The sequence below is a fragment of the Stegodyphus dumicola genome, chromosome 9 (genome assembly GCF_044657685.1).
Source record: "Stegodyphus dumicola isolate Sdum_Otavi_A_Nest chromosome 9, ASM4465768v1".
Lineage (NCBI taxonomy): Eukaryota > Metazoa > Arthropoda > Arachnida > Araneae > Eresidae > Stegodyphus > Stegodyphus dumicola.
Window position 1 is genome coordinate 107,672,077 of NC_140776.1, and position 22,272 is coordinate 107,694,348.

General features: G+C 32.7%; 1 protein-coding gene across 3 annotated transcripts in view; it reads right to left on the reverse strand.

The window, feature by feature from the left end:
• The window catches only part of LOC118196520 (phospholipid-transporting ATPase ABCA1-like), a 416,944-nt gene that overhangs the window by 209,157 nt on the left and 185,515 nt on the right, over positions 1-22,272 (reverse strand). For all 3 annotated transcript variants that reach the window (XM_085823882.1, XM_085823879.1, XM_085823880.1), the window contains exons 17-21: positions 18,219-18,440; positions 9,511-9,715; positions 9,305-9,418; positions 4,887-5,064; positions 2,680-2,811 (exon numbers count right to left, since the gene is read on the reverse strand). In XM_085823882.1, coding sequence (XP_085680008.1) covers positions 2,680-2,811; positions 4,887-5,064; positions 9,305-9,418; positions 9,511-9,715; positions 18,219-18,440 — 851 coding nt within the window. The remainder of the gene's footprint in view (positions 1-2,679; positions 2,812-4,886; positions 5,065-9,304; positions 9,419-9,510; positions 9,716-18,218; positions 18,441-22,272) is intronic.

The window sequence follows — 22,272 nt, forward strand, 5'->3', positions numbered from 1 at the left end:
TTCAAATTAGAAATATTTGTGTTAATTATATATTTTTATCTAATTCACAAAGTAGCAAAAATAAGTGTCTGTCTTAATTGCTTAAAGCAAAACCAGGAAACACAATTTACTGCAAAACGAACTGCATCTGTGTCATCTATCCTTTTCTCAATTTAAGGGAACCACTTACTATATATGTATTTAAAAGAAGACTGTTAATTATTTAAAAATTTTTAATCTGTTTGTTTTCAGTCCCAAATTTAATTAAGTAGAAACCTATATTCATATAGAAGAGCATCTTATTGCTAGAAACTAATTAATAATAATATAAGAAGTAAAATATACTTCTTATATTGGTGACGGTATCAGGTTCAATGTTCTGTCTTACTTTTTTCGGGAACATGCAAGGACCTGACTCGGAACAGAGAGCTTACTAAATCTATGTTCAATAACTGTGGGAAGTAGACAGGATACACAAGAAGGGTATACAAAACCCTTTGTTTTTCTCTCTTTACAATAATTTCCGTACTTCGGAATACAAAGACCCACTACTTGTGGTCTGAACGTAAGAATATAAAAATATTTAACTAAACTCTGACTTAACTTTGGAATAATAAACGTGGAAGATTGGCCTTATATTAACAGGAAGCCGTATGTAGTACAGAGAACTGTTAACACTACAATACGTTTAAAAATTATGACGAGGATTAAACCTCTGTCCTGGAAGGTAACCAGCAACCGAGTAAAAACTGCTAAGGCAAGCGGCCTGCTTCGACTAACTCCTTCCTCTCTCTTGCTTGGCAAAAAGCCACAACTTAAGTACTTGGCGTTCGCCAGACAAATTTTGCATAAATAAGTTAACGCTTTTAATTCTGGCTGGAAGTAGAAAATAAAAAGTGATAGTAAAGATTTAAAACAAAATAAACGTTAGTAAAACTTAAGATCCTTACAAGATGATATATAGAAATTATAAAATTAAAAATATAAAATAGTTGTTTTTGAAATAATGAAGCATATAATGTGAAACAAATCAAAATTTACAAACAAACAAACAAACAAACAAAAAAAGAGAGGCTCAACATTTACTTTTTTGTTTTATTAAACATTTCTTTCAATGTAAGTTCCTTAAACCATTTCATTTTTTGTGCTAATATGATTTCTTTATCTTTACAGGTAAGTATAATTTCTCATTCAATTATAAAATTTCAGTGTTAAGTACAGTAATCGCCATGTTGAGAATTTTCACTACTGTTCATGTTGAGATCTGCCAATCAAAATCTTTTCTTTCTCAAAAATGTCTTCATCATTTTCTTCACTATAGTTATATTTTTTTGATTAAAAACCTGACTGCAGATTTGGCCATCTGTTATATGATTGCTTACAACCATCATCATAATGGGATCATTTATAACATCATCTCCATTTATTGTAACTCTCCACATTTCTTCATAAATTCCATTACCATATTTGACGGCATATAAGACGCACCCTTATTTAGAAGGCCACACTCAAGGTAAAAAGGTTCCAATAGTCCGCGTGGTTTCTTTTAGTTCTCACATTTCGTAAAAGCTAAATAAACAATCACTGAATCCAATTACCAAATATATTTTTTATTAAGGAAAATTAACAAACAGCAAGCTATTTTTTTTTCGGTACATGGTGAACCAAAACGCCTTGCTGCTGCTCTGTTTCCATGCACTTAGGCGTAGTTTAACACTCCTAGTTTATACTGAATTGTATAGCTTAATTTTTTGTTTTCTGTAGTCATATTTTCCAGGGTATTTTTTTAAAACAAACAGTTTTAAGCACAGAGTAGCACCGATACTGACACGTGTGTCGGCTGAGTCAAAGAAAGTCTATGTAAAGAAGGAAAGGCTCCATAGACATAATGTGACCATTGAACCTGTTTGAACTTCGACATCAGCTTCAAGCTTTGGCGCTTTTTGGCGACAGATATTTCACGCATGCGCAAAATAATTATGGCAAATGTAGAAAAAGTTATGCGTGTCTAGACCTTTATCTGGGCTAAAAATAGCATTCAGTATTGAAAGTTAACCTGTGTCCTTCACGTATAAGACGCAGGTAAAATTTTTTAGACCAAATTTAGGAAAAAAAAGTGCGTCTTACATGCAGTCAAATACGGTAATTGAAAAATTTTGCTTTCTGTAGCATTCAAAATCTATTGTAAGCAGCTAAATGATAGGTATTAGTAACAGATAAAAACTAGAACATATAAATTTTGCCCCATTGTTTCATTAACTTAACAAGAAAATTACATGAATCATATCATAAAAACTGTAAGCACCATACAAAATATGCACTTGCTTCAACAGAATTGAACAAATGCTACGGATGATGCAATACATAGTGTTATTTAATACATTTCTACTGGGCTTGATTTTATAGTTGTCGCTGTCAATAATGTCCAATAAAAATGGCATGTAAGAAACAAAACTAATATCATTAATATTTAATGAGATGATGATGCCCTGAATTAATATTTATAAAATTACACTTACAAACAAGATGACTCTCAAAATTAGGCAAAAAAGCAACCTTAGATTGCTACAGATTTTAGATAAACCTACTGGATTTCAAGGGGACCAGACATAGGTCCCTCTTCTTTGGAAGAAAAATAAATTACTTTAAATCTTACAGCTTTCCAACAAATATAGAAACATAACAGAATTTATAACTTACTCATCAAATAAAACATTGTGCTGGGGACATGTGCCTAAACTTCGACGTATCAAATCCATATCTGTTCGAATATCATAGCCGTATATTTTCGCAGTGCCAGAAGTTGGAGGAAACATTCCAGTTAGTATAGATCTAAAAAAAAGTAAGAATAAAATTTTAATAATTTTGCACAACATCAAATGAAAGCAGAGGCACTGAATGGTTATTTTTGCAATGAAAATTTCAGTATTCATATTTATATGCAAGATGCAGAACAATCACAGCATATTTTGACTTGCAGAGTATTCCAAATCAGCTGTTATATGATATCCTGCTTCAGCTGTCACATGAAACTGAATTGAGAAGAGAATTATTTTTATATTGGTAACAGCCTTCAAAAGCTTTATGTTTTCACAGTCTTCCCTTACTTCAGTGGTCTTAAGCTCATAATTGTATGAGGGAAAACATGATCTGAATACTCCAGCAATTTAATTTTTTCCCTTTTTTCTTTTCCCCCCCCCTTAAAAATATTTTATTAACAAAAAAGAAATAATTTAAATAAATTTTATTACATTTTCCTTATTTAATATTTGTCAAAACATACTAAACAATAATACAAATATCAAAAAAAGGAAAAAATTCAAATTTATATTTATTTTCATTCAGAAATTTGAAGTTTGGTACCTGTAAGAGATTTTTGGTTTGCACTTTATAATTGAAATATATTGACAGCAACATATTTCCTTTTCTGATGGCATTTATTTACATATTTAATTAGTCATTAAATAATTAAATTAAAACAAAAAATAAACAAATTATGAAAAAGAGCTATTCCACATTTCTAAGTTTTCAGAGAAAATTTTCCAAATGCAACAAAATTTGAGAATAAACAATGAGAACTTAGTCTCTATCTCTTATTTCTTATCTTTCTCTTCATCACATAAATAAAAATACATATGTTTGCATGTATAAATACTTATAAACTTCAACTCTTATCACAGCTTAACACTTGATAGCATTTTGATTCTGATAAAATTTGTAGCGACAGAGAGAAATTTTTAGAAATTATTTTGTTATCTATTATTATTAGAATAACCTAAATTGTAGATACTTGTTGATAAATTGGTTGTTTTCATATCAATATTCAATTTAAAAAAAAAAAAAAAAAAAAAAAAAAAAAAACTTTTCCAGCATAAAAGAATTCCCAACACAGCAATTATTCTTAGTGAAAAAAAAATTTGTAATTGACTTTATTTTTTTATTTTTTTTAGAGGGGCAAGTATGAATAAAAAGTTAATAAAATCTATATCTTCAAATCTCTGAATAAGAATTATATCACATAGTTAATTAATTAGTTATATTTATAGATTTTCGAAATGAAATGAAAATTGTTCATGTCTGTTTTTGATGTTCATTAATATAACGTAAACTGTGATTTCAAATAACTAAAATCTTTGAAACAAAACACATAATTGAAATGTATTCATGAACCATACAAAATTGCTTCAGGGGCTTCATGTGGCCTGCAGGCTGGCAGTTTAAGACCATTACCTAACTTTATTGGGAGGGGGAATACAAATTTCAGCTAAATTATGACACTAATAAGGAAAAGTTCTTCACCGAGCTAGAAATTTGAAACATATATTTCAGCTACTGCTGGGGAAAGTGAAAGGAGACATGAAAGCATAATGCTTTCAAATTTCCACATTTTTTTATTTGACACAGGTCAAATACTTTAATACTCATATGTTGCTATAAATTTTCCTAAATACAGAGTTATGAGCCATTTAGATTTAAAAATGAATGATTACCTTCTGTTTAAGAAATCAAACCATACTCTCTTCTAGAACAAAAACTGAAGTAGCGAAACAAACTTCATACCATTGATGATTTTGACAAGAGGAAAGCAACAAAACAAGCATTTTAAAATGTTGGAACTATGTTCCCCCACCCCTCAAAATTTTCCAATATAATATAACATTTTCACATGCACTGAAAAGAATGATGAATGGATTATCCTGGGTAGCAAAAGTTCTGGCTACAACACTGGCTCAGATGCAGAATATTTAGAGGTGAAAAATTATTAAAATATTCACCAAGATTTAGAAAACAAAAGGGCTATTCCACATTTATTACATTTGTAATTTTAGAAAGCAGTTATAAAAAAGCATTTTAGCATAATTATCTCAAACTAAACAAGAAGTTTTTTAGTCTCAGATTTTACTTACATTGTAGTAGTTTTTCCAGCACCATTATGGCCCAGAAATGAAGTAATCTGTCCTTCATAGAAATTGAGACTTAGATCATCAACAGCGAGCTTTTTGTTATCATAGATTTTTGTCAAATGATGAATGGATACACCAAGTTTAAGATCTTTTGGTTCATTTTCAAAATCCAAATTTCCACCTAAAATACACATAAAAATACTACTTAAATATATATATATATATATATATATATATTAACAAACAATCAAGTGTAAGGAAGGGCTATTAAGAATCCTGCACCCAGGCTGCAATGATTTAATTAAAGATAATTATAATTAAAGGGTAATACTTCCATTAAAATTCTTATATTTCAAATTAAATTAAGAAATCTGAGAAAGTAAAAGAAATACAATTTGAAGTCTAAATCGATTCCAATTTATAAATCCGTAATTTTTATGTAAGATTAAAATTTTTTTTAAATTTTAAAAGGTTTAGAAAATTTTTTACAAGTACTAAATAGTAAAAGTTAAATCGATATAGAAAAATTGATTTACTAGCAATGGCCAAAAGTAGTATATATATATATGTAATATTAAAAGCACAAAGGAAAAAGATGGAACACTGTAGATGTGTGCTTAGATCCATATTGAAGAAGAATTTTGATTGCGTAGTATTTAAAGAACTTGGCAGTCGAGGCAGTTTTAATTCCATTTTTATTTCCAATTGATATTTGTGGCCACAATCACTTGGCACTCTAGTTGTGCCTTTCCACAGAAGATTTACATTTTTGATATTGTTGGGATAGAAAGCAAGCCAGCGAAATTACATCTTAGCACAGCAGAGAGCAAAAGCTGAAGTGCGTCATTATGAAAGATGGAAGCACGCGAAGAGAAAAGTTTTCGTTTACAATTATTACGTCATCAGAGCTTCGCGGGCCATAGAGTGATCTAGAAATGACGCAATGCAGAGAAGTTATTACGATTTTAGAATAGAGAGGAAGAATTAATGTTAATAGTTATATTATAATTCCGATTCATACATTTTTATCTTACATATATATATATTTAAAACATTCCTAAGAAAATTTTTCTTGGTTTAATACACAGTTACTTATCCTTCAATCTAAAAGCTTCATTCTAAAAACCAGTTATAATCTAAAACGTCAAAACCAGATCTCTTAAGAGCTTCAAAAATAATTATAATAATTCATAAAAATTCAAAAAGAAAAAAAAAAAGAGAGAGAGAAACATTCCAAGCTGATCTTCATATTCAGACGCTATTTTAACTTTCAAAAATTTTTAAGCTAATCAATCACTAGAGACCTTTTGGTTTAAGAATTAATACCAAGAAATTCAAGGTACATAATATAAAATCAGTAATTTTCAGTTAATAGGATGTCAAGTGGAAATTTTAGAACTATTTATTCAGATAATGATTCTGCTTTGCAATGATATCATTGAGAATAAATATCAAACCAGTAAGTATTTTTAAGGGGGCGGAATAAAGAAAGAATTGATATGAATTACACAATTGCTGAATCACAGACAGCTCTTATTATATTCTTCAGAGAAAATGGTATCATTGTAGTTGCTAACCCTGAAACATGAAGAACTGGGAAGTTTATGTGCAAAAACAAAGGGGGGGAGGGGTTCTGAGAGGTTTTTTTGCTATGCGGCAACACCATTCCTAAAGAACTCGAAACTAACTTAAATTAATTCTATAATGTAGGATTCAGCTTATTCAACTACTTTTTTGAAGTAAAATAGTACATTAATATTCCATTAGATATCCTAAACTTTATGTTCTTCGGCAAATTTCATTTCATCTTACACTGTTAGAGAAAATTCTCAGCAGGAAAGGAAAACTTTTAGTTAATAAAGTACTTTTATGTATGATGAAAGTAAAGTTAATGATAATTAATGCCCATACTATTGTGTGGATAAACTTGGTAATGTACCATATATCAAAGTAAAAGAAAATGAAATACAAACAGCAACATATTAAACACTTATTAAATCTTCATTGAGAGTTTTATAAATGCTTATAGTAGATTAAGACAGTTCAGATCAAATAATGAATTTTTTAGGAAAAATTATGCTGAAAATTACTAATGGCTGGGAAAAAGGAATTTTCTTAATTTGAGTTTCAATAATTCAATGAGTTTCGTTTATTGCCGGAAAATATTTTCTTCAGTAAAAGTTATGATTCAGTAAAAGTGGAAGATTCTGTGATCTACTTAGTTACTTATTTGATTTCGGCATATTAGTGCAGTAGGTATGAAATAAAATTGAAATCACTTGGGTAGACATGGTTATTAAAATTAGTGGTAGATATGCACTTATATATATGACAATTACCTGTCTGATTTATTTAGTATTTATTAATCATTCTATGCAGCAGTCTTTAATAATTTTAATGACAATTAATGTTTTTCTCTCATTTTGCAATTTTACTGATCAAAATATCTATATATAAAACCCTACCAAATTTTAGAACAAAAATGTGGCACAAAAAGGACAACTTATTTTCAACCAAATATGGTATTTATAAACTATAATTTAATTTTCTATTTAATTTGCCACAGAAATTTGTTACAAGGTTATAAAACATATGAGAAGTGGCATTCTAAGACATAATTCTAATAAACTATAATACAAATTAGCAGTTTTCAAAAGCACAGTCGAGTGGCTGAAAATTGTTGCAGAGATACAGATGACAGTATGCAAATATCATACGGCTATCATGATTTCTGATATCATGATCTATCGTAGGTATGCTAACCATGACTGACTGGCCAAACGTATCATATTAGGCAATCGCTGAGGATGCCAGTATGCTCCAGGGTTTCACAAGTTTCATATAAATGCTGATAAAAAACATTTATAACTTTTATAGGATAAGTTTTGATAATATTTATTCATGTTTCTATGGTTGAAAGAATACAAATGGTTTATAGTGAGCACTAACATGCTGTCAGATACACTGAAGAAGTACAGTCAATCAAAAATGCTGCTCTTTTCTTTTTACATTGTTCTTTAGTAGTTTCTGGGATGCAGAAACGATTCCAAACAAATCAAAGAGTTACTTTAGAAATCTAACAACAAAAATCAGCATTATATTTGCAAATTTTTAAGACTACTTTTGATGGTTTAACTACAAAACTATCTTCCTCAGTTGCCAAAATGCAAATACACTTTGTAGCACTTTGGTAGCTGAGGAAGACTGTTCAGTAGTTAAACCATCGAAACTAGTCCAGGAAAATTTACAAATATAAAGATGATTTTTGTTGTTTGACTTCTAAAATAATCATTGTTCAGCTTGTGATTTTAACCTAAATCAAAGAGTTAGCTAGTGATCTGTGCTCGATCAATACAGGGTTACTACCCCTTCTAAAGACTGGTATATTGCTATAACAACCAAGCAGAATCAGTGAGCAGCCTCCACAACTGACACATCCATAGGTTGCACTGTTACTTGGTAATGCAATATTTGCAAATACTGTATACTCAAGGCTTTACATGAAGGAATTGTACGAAGTACAAAGTGTTTGTCTTCCATTCACTGCCCAATAAAGAGGGGCAAGATTAAAGTGGTGTGAACATCTTAGTTGGACTATCTTAAGAGTGGCACAACATCCAGTTCATGGGAGAATCCAGATTTTCCCTAGAATTAGCTGATAAGCCTGTAAGGGTCTGAAGAGAAGGAGGTGCAGGGAATCAAGGACAGAACATCATCAAACATCACACATTCAGAGGTCAAAGTATCAAAATACAGGCTGGAATTTCAATAGGATAGTGCACACTGCTGTGCATGTTTAAAGGCAGTTCTCTCACAGCTGTGCGTTATCGGGATACCCCAATGTGAGACTCTATGCTACTGCAGTTGGTCCTGATTTCCTTCTTGTGTATGATAATGCTTGTCTTCTTGAACCAACATCATTAACAACTAAGGGCATTTCTCAAATGAAGTGGCCATTGTCTTACTGAAAATATTTGTGATGCCATTAAACTTGCTGTCTCTCTCTGCATGGTTACCTCCTTTACACATTCTCAGACAGTTGGGAACTGTCCTAATAAATGAATGCCCCTTGCCAGCATCTGCACTGGTTAAACACATCACTGAAAGCATGGGCAATTGCTGTAAAGTTTGTGTAAAAGTCTATTTGGGTCTCATACCTCATTAATGCAAGTTTTGTTTGTTTTTAATCTCAAATTTGAATTTGAAACAAGAAAAAAAAATATCACATAAATTATGAAAATTAAATATTGTTTTCTCCTTTGTAATTTATCTTTTTAAAACACATTCGCTATCTTCATGTACAATTAGGTGTTAATCAAAGCTCACTTTTCCATTTTCATTGATTTTACCATCACAATATTTGGAAGCCAGCAGCCATTAGTACAATTAACAAATAGAAATAGAAGAGTTAAGAATCTAACCATGACTAGAGGCAGAAGCTTCAATGTCTTCAGTAACAGCATGCTTTCTTGCTTTACCACACCAGTAAGACCTTGTGAAGAGGAAATACCATGGTTTAGGCACACCATACTGACCTTTAAAGAAACAAAATTATTGCTTATGAGACAGCTGCTTACAACAGACAAATGCATAATACTATAATGCTTCAGAGGGATATAAAACTTACCAGGCCAAACTGCTTCAATATACCAAGTGAGTATCCCATAAATAAGTCCGTCTATTAAGAGCATAACCATCACACTCTGCATACTGTAATCATCACCAGGTATCGGACTGATGCCGATGTTTGACCACTGGGCACCCACTCCTTCCTCTTCATAGTGGCTAATGTAACTGCATCCAAAGCCAAAGGCAACATTTGAAGATAAACTCTGAAAATTGGAAGCACAGAATTAAACACAGTTAAGCTTCTAACCTTAGCCATTTATATAAAAGTATTGTACAATGCTAACTGCATAAAGAATTCAAAAAATAACAGTATCATAGAAAATATAAACTGATTTGGGACTGTTCAGTTGTGCAGGAAAAATAATTTCTCCAACAATTAATTAAAAAAAATGCATTAATTTACATATACAGCTTTCTCTCTCAAACAAACACATGTCTATATAGAGTATATAGAAAATCTATGAGAGACTTTTTTTAATCCTTGATGATTCTAAAATACACTCTAGAAAACAAAATGCTTTGAAAATTTTTCATACAGATTTGCTTAATTACTCCATTACATTATTTGTTGCAACATCTAGTGCACAATTAGTGGAATTTTTTTTTTTTTTTAAATTTCTCCCCCCTTGTTTCTGTTCTACATATGGATATATATTTACTTTTTTTAAATAAGCTAAAAAGGAAATATTTAATAATGTATCCCTTATCTGCAGCTGCTATGACAATCAATACAAATACATAAACAAAGAAGAATAAAATTATTAATAGTATTAAAATGTGAATAAAAGGTTAAATAAATGACAAAATGGAATAAATTAAATTCATTTAAGGAATAAAATACTGTTATGAATTTTTGTATATATGTAAATAAATTTAGTGAAATTATACGTGAAATTGTAATATATTTTGTATAATGTAGCATGAAATGCTTAAAAAAGACAAAGCAATGACAGAAAAATAAGACTATGGAAGCAAGTCAATTTAACATTCAAGTAAATGGCTATCTCATTATAGTGCCTTATACGTAACTTTAACCATACATGCCTTCCAGTTATTTTGAGAAGTGGAAGGCACTAGGAATTTCTCGGTGATCAGGTGAAAATTACATAAGATCAGAGAGAGCATCTGGTCTCAGTTTCCCAGTTCAGAGGACTTCAAAATATTGAGCTACCTGTGAGAGCTTTGCCTTTTAATGTGTGCTCTGTATTGTGTTGTGTTTAACGTTCTCAGTAGTTTGAAGAGTAATTACTGACTGTTCTCTGTGGTACTGAGAAGAGCTGTTCAACTGCTTTTGTGGAAAGTCCTAGAACTGTAAAGCGTTTCTTCTGGAAAAATAAATTTTATCACATATTGTCGGTTCTGCATACAGTCAGCAATCAATTATGAACTCGTATACATGCAACAGTTTTTGGTGTGAGAAGTGGGGCTGAATGCCAGTGACAAGAGTGGTGGAAAAGTAATTAAGACATTTTGGGAATGTCATTGCTGCATTATAAGAAAATATGAAAACAGCAGTCAAGTCCGTTAAAAAAGATATGAAAGTGGGCCAAGTATCTGTTCAGAAAAAGATTAAAGCATGCCAAGAAAAGATGGAAGAGGCCATCAAATCAGTTCAAGAAAAGACTGATGCATGTGAAGAGGAAATGAAAAGAGAAATTAACTCCATAATAGAAAACAAAATTGAGGCTATGGAAGGCAGAATAGACACAGTTAAAAAGAAATTGGAGAAGCTGAAGAAAAAGTTACTGCTGTTGAACAACCAATCAGAGAAAGCATCCATTCTACCAAAAACCAAATCAAAGAGAAAGTTTCTGCTCTTAAACAACAAATCAATTACAGAGTTTCTACTGTTGGCAAAGAAACTGACAGCTTACAGAAATTCACAGCAATAGAAGGAAGCTATTCTGATGGTTTTAAATTTTTAACCATGTCATTTTGTCCCTTGCGGCAGACCCCACAGAGATCAGAAAATTGTGTGTGCGATCCTCCACAAGTCACCGTTTTCAAGCTGTTATGATGTGTGAGGTGACATAGTCTGACATCGCAGATGCAATAATTCATTCCGATTGACAGTACAAGAGACATAACTTCATGACCAGTGTCAAGAGATTCTAGTTTTCTGCACTGTGTCTCTCGACAAAGTCTCTTGATTTCAGGAAGGCTGACGAACCAATGATCTTTTCCCTCTGATGTCATTCCAGATATAATTAATCAGAGGATATAAAATGCAACTGAAAAATTAAGGACGCATGACTAATTCAATCTGCAGATCCAATGGAACATGACAGAATGGCCTGAAACTCTCGACTAGAGTGACTAGATGTTAGCAAGATCTTCACATAACAAGGATGACTTTACCTACAATAATTGTTCTGTGCCTTCCATGTTATTACATACTGTAATACAGCTTCTCATAAATTCGTAATAAATATATGTGACAGATATCTATAGTGACAGATGCAAATGGATGGGATTACCACGCTAAGACCTACCCTCTTGCAGCTTCTCTGAGAGCAGACACAGCAGATATTCTTCGAACTCTGTCGAAAATCAGAGGCTAGACTTCAAAACTCTATCTGGTATGCCGGAGATCCACTTTTGCGAGAAGTGTTTAAAAGACTATAACAGAATTTAAAAGATTTCATTAAAATCTTGCTAGCAGCAGCCTATTGAAACACTCCTTAAGCTCACAACAAACGTCGAAAGGCTGCCTTATCTCACTTTTTGGAACTGTCCCTGCAGTACTTCATCGACAGCATACGGGATCCTGAGATACAGAAAGCTTTGCGAATTGTGGATGGCAAGGATCTAAAAATCTCTTACTTGTATGCCATGAAATTTAAGGCAGCCCAAGCAGCAACTCACAAAGACCTTCCTTCAGTCACAGCTGTTCAGTTCCACGAAACAGTGGATAAAGTGACTGCTCATCTATATGATTTAACCAGGCAAACCAATGCCTTCATGTAGAATAGGAGTGGAAACAATCTGAAACTAAAGTGTTGGAACTGCAATGATGAAGGTTTCATAACACATGAACTGCAGTTGTGAAGGTCTCATAACTCACTAAATTGGCATGATACAGAGGTCATCGAAGGAACTACAGAACATCCCAAGGCACGGAAAATGAGACCACTCCCCAATAAGGACACAGAAAACAAATTAGTGTCTCTCTCGTGGTATGGAAGTTCACAGATATTGAGAAGCCCCATTTTTAAGCACTTCAGATTTCTGCAATTAATGGTGGCAGCAATGGCCTTTTCATACATTTTTTATTCAAGGGACATATCAATGGAATTTCTTGCAATATTGATACTGCAGCCAAAGTTACCATCAAGTGGAAAGATCTGGTTTATCAACTAGAAGGTAGACTCATATGGATGTCACCCTGTGCTACTCTCCAGATTCTGACCAGTGATAAAATTGAAATTAATAGGAAGTTAAATCTTAACATCATGTCTTGAAGTGCTGCCTCTTATCACATGGTATATGCAGCATATTACTGACCCTTGCATATGCAGATCAGATTTTTTAAGGAAATACAATATTGACTTGGACTTTAAAAATAAGGAACTGCATTCTGCCTCTTTGGAAATCAAGATGAAGAATTTAACCTGTCTACCAAATCAAACTCAAAGCGATATCACAGTACTAGCAAGAACAGAATTTTTACTTCCTGGATCCATACCTGAAAAGAGAAATTTCCGGTACGGCATAATGGGGAGACCTGGAAGAGCCTGAAAGTAGTCCTAGCAGCCTTGGCACTTGTGGGACCTATCCTGTGGCCGTCATCCTGGTGAGAGTTGACAGTGACAATGAAAGTTATTAGGAAATGTCAATTGGTTGCAGTACATACTCCAGTGATCTGCATTAAATAAACCAATAGTTCACCAACTTCTGCGTCTCTGAAGAGCCTAACATCAGAGTTAATGCAGATTACACAACCAAGAGATGAACAGAGGAGTGCTGCAGAATGCGTCATTCAAGAAGTTTTTCCCGCTGATCTTTTCACATAACTTCAAACCACTTTGGCATAGCAGAGAATTAATACAAGGGTCATCTAACAATCAGGCAACAACCCAGATGTCTAGTGACTGCTTAACAGGAAGAGGTAGGAAAACTTATAAAGAACATGCAATATAGCGATGTTATTGAGCCTCCTGCAAGTCCTTGAGCTCTCACATCATCTGGTCAGAAAAGGATGATTCAGCTAGACTATTGCTATTTGTTGACTACTGCTGAATGAGTGACATCATGAAGAAAGACAGCAACTCTCTTCCTAGAATTGATGATATTCTGAACACTCTTACTGGAAGCAAGTGGTTTTTCAATTGAAAGAGTGGATTTTGTCTGGTAGCGCTAGACCCTGATGACTGAGAAAAGATGGCATTACTTACAAACAAGGGCACTGACAGTTCAAGATAATGGCCATTTTGATTATGTAATGAATACACCGGCTGCTTTCAAACATCTTATGGAGACAGTGCTGAGTGTACCTTCCTACAAAGCCTGCCTGTTATTCGTAGATGACATCATCATCATCGTAAAAGTTTTAAAGAACATTTGGAAAATACCTGGACATTGCTTCAGAAATTCAAGAAAGTTAATCTAAAGTCCTGCCAAAAGCAAACTATTTAGACAGAAACTGACTTACTTTGGACATACCATTTCCACCAAAGGTGCGTAGACGGATACAGAAAATGTGTCAGCTGTTAAAGACTGAAGAAGCCCACAACCATCAGCTGAGAAGTTCCCTGGGGCTTTGCACCTACTAAAGGAGATTTGTGAATGAAATTTCTTCGATCGCAAGACCCCCTTCACAACCTTTGCAAGTAAAAGTTCTTGAGTACAAAAGAATGTGGGGATGCATTTAACAAACTGAAATAGGCTTTAACATCTGAAACAATTCTGATGTATGCTTAGCTCGACAAACATTTATTCTTGACATTGATGCGAGTGTCAATGCTATTCAATCACAAGAAATAAAAGGTCAATAATGTGTCATAGCAGATGGACACAGAGGAATATCACATGGAATATGTCACGCAGATGAATATGACCTCATTATCCATCATGACGATGGATACAACAATGCCATATCTAGAATACCCTGCCTTGAAACCTGGCGGTATTGTTCCACGATCAAAGAAAATATGAGATGCTTAATTTGGTCATATGTTAAGCTACTAATTCAACACTGGCTGATCGAATGCCATTGAGTGATGAAGAAATCAGGTAAAACCAGTACGGTGACAACGGCATTAAACCCATAATTGACTTAATGCGATCTTCAAATAGAAAACTTATCTTGAAGCACATTTTGATCTATGCTCCTACGACAAAACCATATTGGGCTCTCTAGGACTCACTCCATATTCAAAATGGTGTCTAATACCGAAAGTTATAGTTAGATGATGGAAAAGCATTTCAATGGTAGCTGATACTTCCAAGATCCTGAATGTCCTTAAGCAATTACATAGCAGCCCAAGAGGAGGCCACTTTGGAAGAATGAAGACTTTGCACAGAATTTTAGGTAACAAAGTAATGTAAAGGCTGAAGTCCGTAAGTGGTCTCAATTATACATTGCTTGTGTGGGTTGTAAAAGATGAAGAAACGTAGCCAAGGGAAGCTACACAAGTGTAGAAGCACTTTTTGAACACATCACCTTTGACACTGTGTGACCTCTGTCATGAACTGCTGTTGGTAACAAATACATTCTCATTGTCATTGATTACTTTGCAAAGTGGCCTAAAGCCTATCCTATCCCTGATACAAGAGGCTGTCACAGCAGTAAAGGTAATGATACAGCATTGGATATGCAGGTTTGAAATGTTTCTTCAGTTACTTTCTGATCAAGGAAGGAATTTTATTTGTAATTAAAAAAATCTGTAGATTACTCGGCATCAATAAAGCCTAAACAACATCTTTAGATCTGCAATCAGGCAGCACAGTAGGGAAGTTTAATCCAACCATCCACAATAGTCTCTCGCTGATGATTTCCAGAAATCACCAGCACTGGGAACAGAAGCTATCCTAGTTCTTACTGGCCTAATTCAGTTCTGATCACGAGACAATCCCCTATTTCCCATCCCAGATGCTCTTCAGTCAAGACCTTTCACTGCCTTGTGATCTTTTGGTCACCTTCCTCATGTACCCTCACTGCCTGAGAGGAATATATTCAGGATCTCCAGGCATAGATTGATGTGATGCACAGTTTCAGATGAGAGCAAGTTAACTTGGCAATGGAGAAGATGAAGACCTGATATGACACGAAAGCTACAGGATATTGATTCAACAAGGTGACAAGGTTTAGTAATGGAATTCAATTGGACAGAAAGGATTTTCTGCTAACTACAGTCACACTGGTCCTAACATAGTCTTAAACAGACTGAACAATGTCTCCTATTGGATCCTTACGTCATCAAATTCTAAGCCTTAGTCATTCATTATGATAGGCCAGCCCCTTACTATAGCCAGAGTACATCATCACAATAGTGTATCTAACGTACTACAGTGTACAATAGTGTATCTAACATAAATAGTAAACTAAGACCATGGTCCTATTTGTATAATAATCTGCAAATTTATACGATTATTTATTGATTTAGTGCATGTTACTTACTGAAATTATTGCACTGAGTTTTCCTTAGCTGTAAGTATGGCTTCCTGCAATTTCATTGTACAGTCTCGGATATGCAGCTCATGGGAAGAGGGTAATGTTATGAATTTTTGTACAAATATATATATATATATATAATTTTAGTGAAAATATATGTGAAACTGTAGTATATTCTGTATAATGTAACATGAAGTGCATGAAAGAGACGAAGCTCTGTTGGAAAAATAAGATTGCAGGGGTCTTTTGGAAAAATAAGATTGCAGGGGCTTGCTGGAAAAATAAGATTACAGGGCTATTTAACATTCAAGTAAATGGCTATTTCGTAAACTGGTGGGAAGCTCGCAACCTTTTAAACCTTGCAATGGTTTTGACAACTAGTTTTTGTGGCTAAATTTGGTGAAAAAATTGCCAAAATTTGCCAAACTTGGAGGTCATTTGGAAACATTTTGGCCCGGCCCTTGTATAATTGTAACTGGTACAGCAACTAAAAAACTGTAATTGATCCTTATATGTAACTGTCGCCGTTTTCAGTCCTTAGATGTAATTTTAACCATATATGGCCTCCAGTAACTTTGAGAAGTGGAAGGTACCAGAGATTTCTTGGCAGCCAGGTGAAAACTACATAAGACAGGAGAGAGCATCTGCTCTCAGTTTCTTAGTTCAGAGCTTTGAGATATCTGTGAGAAATTTGCCTTTATAGATGTGCTTTGCATTGTGCTGTGTTTAACATTCTTAGTAGTTTCAAGTGTAACTACTAATTGTGCTTTATTATACTAAAAACAGCTATACAACTGCTTTTGTGGAAAATCACAGAACCGTGCTTTTGTGGAAAATCACAGAATATGTCATGCAGAGTGTTTCTTTTGGGAACATAAATTTTTCAAACTATGATAGGTTCTGTGTGCATTCAATCCATTATGAACCCCCACGTATGCAACACTATGGATCATTTTAATTATAGATTATAATTTGACATATAATTTTTGATTATATGTTTACGAATTATAATATTATAATTATGGATTAATGATTATGGATTATAGTTTATCATTTGTGGATTATAATCTGTGGTATTTTGTTTTTATTCTATTAACAAATATATTTATATATATATATCCTTTTTTTGCAACATTTTGTGCAGCATTAATAATGATTATTAATTAACTTTTCAAATTTCTTATTGTATTTACATACAGCAAAGCACACAAGGTGTATCTGCTTAAGAAGAGGGATACCTTAATGAAAGACTCTTTAAGGTTAGCTGGCTTGTATTTACATTACACAAGCAGAAAACTCACAAACCCACAACCATGCACTAAACTTAACTGTTCACCAGGATTCAAAACCATCAGCAGTCATAACTGCCCAGCCACTCAAGGGGCTGAGATAATAACAGGACAGCTATATTCTGAACAATTTAACAAAGTCAAAAATTTAAGAATTAATTCAAAAATTGATTACAATTTGATCACCATAAAGTAGTTATTAAATTGTTCATTAATGAAACCTATAAAAAAAAGGAGGAAATGTGGTTTAGAGCAAAATGGCTAGTAATCAAGCATGTGTTAGTTGTTAGTATTAGCTGCATAAACATTTCTGTGAATCCAGGATTAATTTTTAATTATCCTGGAAACTTTCATAAGCATTTCATAAAATTCAATCTGCATTTATGTTTATTCATTTGATTATTTCAAAGCTTAGGACTATTTGTCTAAAGAAAAGAATGTTTTTGTGATTGACTTTCTAAGAGAACATGCTCATAATTTTGCTACATATGGGAAGAACCATGATAATGTCTATGTAAACAGTCCATTCCCAGCGTTTTGAATCTGCATCAAACTACGACTGGGAAAAAGTATTATCCATTAGGTCAACAGAAGGTTCTTCTGAATTACATGCCCAAAGAATGCAGTTTGAAAGCTTTATTCAACTTATATTCTTGGTGAATAAGTAAAATACTGAACACTTTATTGCAATGGCATATTTTAAAAGCATATGAAAAAGCATTAAAAGTATATCCAATGCAATTTAACTATAATGCAAGAAGTATTTAAAGTTAAAAAAGAATTACATAAAAAAAATGTACTCACTGCTCCAGCTTTTTTTAATAGGGACATCCGATCTTCCCACATCACGAGAAATGGATACGGTATGTAGATAACAAAGAACAACATTCCACCTGCTGCAGCTGCCAGGTTAGCCCGAGAGAAAAGTGTACTGAATAAAAATGACAGCATGATTGTTGAGACACTGTAGCACATCAAGAAGACAAATATGACGCCAGGGTCACTGTTCTCCATTACATTACCATACTAGAAAATTATTTAAAAAAATTCGTGGTTTTAGTGTTCATGAAAACAATGCCATATTTTATCAATAAAAAAATTACATTCAAGTGTAAAATTTGCAACTATAATAACTTAATTCATGGTTATTTTAAAAATTCTTTCTTGCGCTGCATATTACACTCATTTCCTAAGTTATGGAAGTAGCTAATAACAAGGACAACATCTACAAGTAATCCAAAGGCAGTTAAAAAATACAAAGAGGAATAACCCATTAACACAGAGTACTGCTAATAATTTACCAACATTTTCAAACAGTTTAGCCTGCAGAATTAACTCATTTGGTTATGCAAATTAATTCAGCATTCAAAATTTAAATTAGAAAAAAAAGGGTAAATAATAAAAAGAATATCTGATAGGTTTCAAATTTTAAACTGCATCCAAAGAGGCATTTTTTTTTTAACATTTTGTGTGTTACCTTTATTTATTAAATATCATATTCTTTGCATTTAAACCATAAAATCAGTTCAACAGCAATAACACAAAATAATTTTAAATTAAGCATATCTTTAGAATTTTTGACACACAGTCTCACACGCTGGAGATAAAATTGTTTTTCTGTACAACGTTGTCATTGCTAGCTTTGAAACCCTTTAGTTTGTTAATCAAAAATTCATTACAGTTTTACAAAATATGGAATTGATAATAAAACAAATTCCAAATTTTAAATTTGGGCTTTCAGATGCCCATATTCGCAGAAGGATTATGTCATTCAAAATTGGATGGCTCTAGGTACCGTTGTTTTATCACAATGTGAGAAACATACATACATTTATGCAGATTTTTCATTATTTAATTTCTTTAAATATAATACAGTGCAATAATATTTGGTGACAACAATTTGAAAAGTGATACAGCCTTTTAAAGTTTTCAAAAATGCGAAAATGAAAATAATAGTTCAGGGCAAATTAATTTCAGGGCAAATTGCCCCTTTGGACTAATAACAGAAGAATAAACAACATTATGAAGAAATTAAATTATAAATGGCGTAACAGAAGATTAATGGTTGTATAATTTATTTTTATGACTCCACTTACGATTTAACAATGCTTGCACACCATGTTCCCACAAAAATCATTAAGCAGTTTTAATTTTCACAACCACTGATCATAGACATATACTTCCAGATACAGAAATGTGTGAAATGATGCAAATATTCATGTTTTGGCACTGTTAGGTTTAAATCTAATAAAAGTTCAACTATTTGGCATTCAACTAATTAAAAAATTTCAGAATTTTTTTTTTTTTAACCTTTTAACTGTCAGGCCTGAAATAACCTCGGGCACAGCACTGGTGTTCCAAAATGTCACACCCTAGAATCACTCGGGGTAATTTTTTATTTAGTGCATCGTATTGTTATACCCGAATATATATTGTGAGAAGTTTATTTCAGATTCAGTTCAATAGATGGAAGCACTTTACTGAAGGTTTCAAAGGATAGAGGTTTATGTACAAAGTGCACGTCATTCCCCCCCCCCACTGCGCGGCAAACATTTGATTTTTGCAATTAAAAAAATTTACAATTTATATACCCAAATCACCAAAATAACTTGACAGTTAACCTTTCTGAAAAATTAAGCAAATGAGAGACTTAATAAAAACAAGAAGACTCTCGAAACCCCACTGATAACTTCCAAAATGAGAACAGAATTACACAGCTCTTTCAGGAGAAGTTGCTTACACCTCCCCCTCCCCACCATTGTATCTATCATATTGTTCCAAGAAGTTGCTTTTGAAATTGAGGAATTTGTCTTTGGATTTTACAAAGAAATTTGGGGAGTTACTAAGGCACAAGGAAAAAGTGAGAGATTCCAAAGTTCACATTAGGTATTTAGTTTGTCTATCATGGTGACTAATCTGGACAGTATGTTTATAGAGGTGGGCATTAGAGTAATCGGCCATATATATTTAAAGAAGGGATGAATCAGGTAAAAGCTTTACTGTAGCTTTTTTTTTGGGGGGGGAGGATGTTAGCCTTGGAAAAAACAGAACAATATTATAGCACATATTTTACTTAACACAGAAATAATTTTTAAAAAATGTATACAGCAAATTGTCATTAAGTGCAAAAAGATGGCAAATTTAAATGCATTTCTTAAAGTGATCCCTAAAAAACTGGATTAAGACTTGTTTCTATGAGAGAAGATGGCTACAGACATACTGTCGATAGGTATTCTTGTGGTAACCAGATTGTGCCAAGGCTACAGCATAGGGTGAAATTTGGAAGAAGTGCCCTTGACACAAGTGTTCCAACAGAAATTGAATTGCTTTCTTCTATTTCACCAAGACATATTTAAATCAATGGGTCATAAACTGAATTAGTAGTAATTTTTTTTTAAAGTTTTACAGATTTTTTTTACAGTAACAGCAAAGTAATTTATTTATCTATTTTGGTTAATTATTTAGCTTTTACCAGATTCACTGGTGCAAGTTTAGTGGACTCTCTGCCAACTTTCATGACCAAGAGCATTTTATAATCAAACAAGATGTTTCAATTTCATATGTTGAAGACCTATGAAATACGTCAGATTTTATGTACAGAATTCAATTTTTTTCCTGAAATCTTACCTAAATGTGTTCTTTTTTATATTCAAGCTGGTAACAAATAAGATGACTGTTTTTATAATTTTATACAAGAAATTTCTTTTTCCATTCGCATGGCTTTCCTACCATGAATTGCATTTTGTATACATGCTCAAATATTCGGTAATTTCACACATTCAGAATTCCTCATTTTCCAAGCGTTTTGGATAATAGAGCTTTTAATGTAATAAATTTCAAAAAATTAGATCTAACTTTGGTACTTACAGAAAATCCCGTCAACCACAAGAGATGGCCCCAATCGCACCAAACCAAAAAACCCCATTTACTAAATATAAGAAAAAACATTCTATTCTTATTTTTTGATCAAATTTATTATATTATGAATTATTTATACTTAATTTTTTAATAAAAATTTCAAATTGACACTCGCTTTGCACAAGCCTTAATGTTGCAATGCCATTGCTTCTCAATTTTTAAATAAAGCACCATTTCATGGCCATTAACACATTTTTTGAGCTTGATAAGATTCCATAACTTTGAAAATATTCAACAGCATGCTCTTCTGTAGTAAGGTACTAAATTTCAATCATTTTTTTTTTTTTTTTAAATGCGTGATAGAAGGGAAAAAAAGGAGTCTTTACTCAATAACTAACACATGTAATCAACGCTACACCAAACCCAGCGTGTCTGAAGAAGACTTTTCCATTTTTGGAGAAAAATTGCATAATTTAGCGTCTTTTCTTTAATAAGAAAAAATGGTGAAGAAGATTTTTTACGGAAAATCCTCTTCACCATTTTTTCTTCACTTTTCATTTCAAGTACCCTAACTTTTAATACAGTTCCTGGTCCTTATGCAAAATTAGATAGAGAACTCCCACATGATAAAATCTGACCAAGATATTTAATATTAATGTTTGAGGTCGTACTCAGGGGCAGTACATAAACTGAATAACAAAATGTTTGCATCCGTACCTAATAGAAATGAAATATCACTTTAGAAAAAGGTTTTGGGAGTTAATCTATTAAATGACAAATATCATTATGCAGTCTGTCCTGAAAAGGAGTACTGAGCATAACTTTTTTCTTTTTCACAAAGTATATCTTAAGCCTTTGTGTTCTAACTTTGTGCCAAATTAAGTGTAGACATATAGCAAGATAGTAACATTATTTACATAAACTAAAACTGAAACTGTATTTATTTACCTGTGAGAAAATTCTTTCACCATACCAAATTTAACAAAATTATAAATGAAAG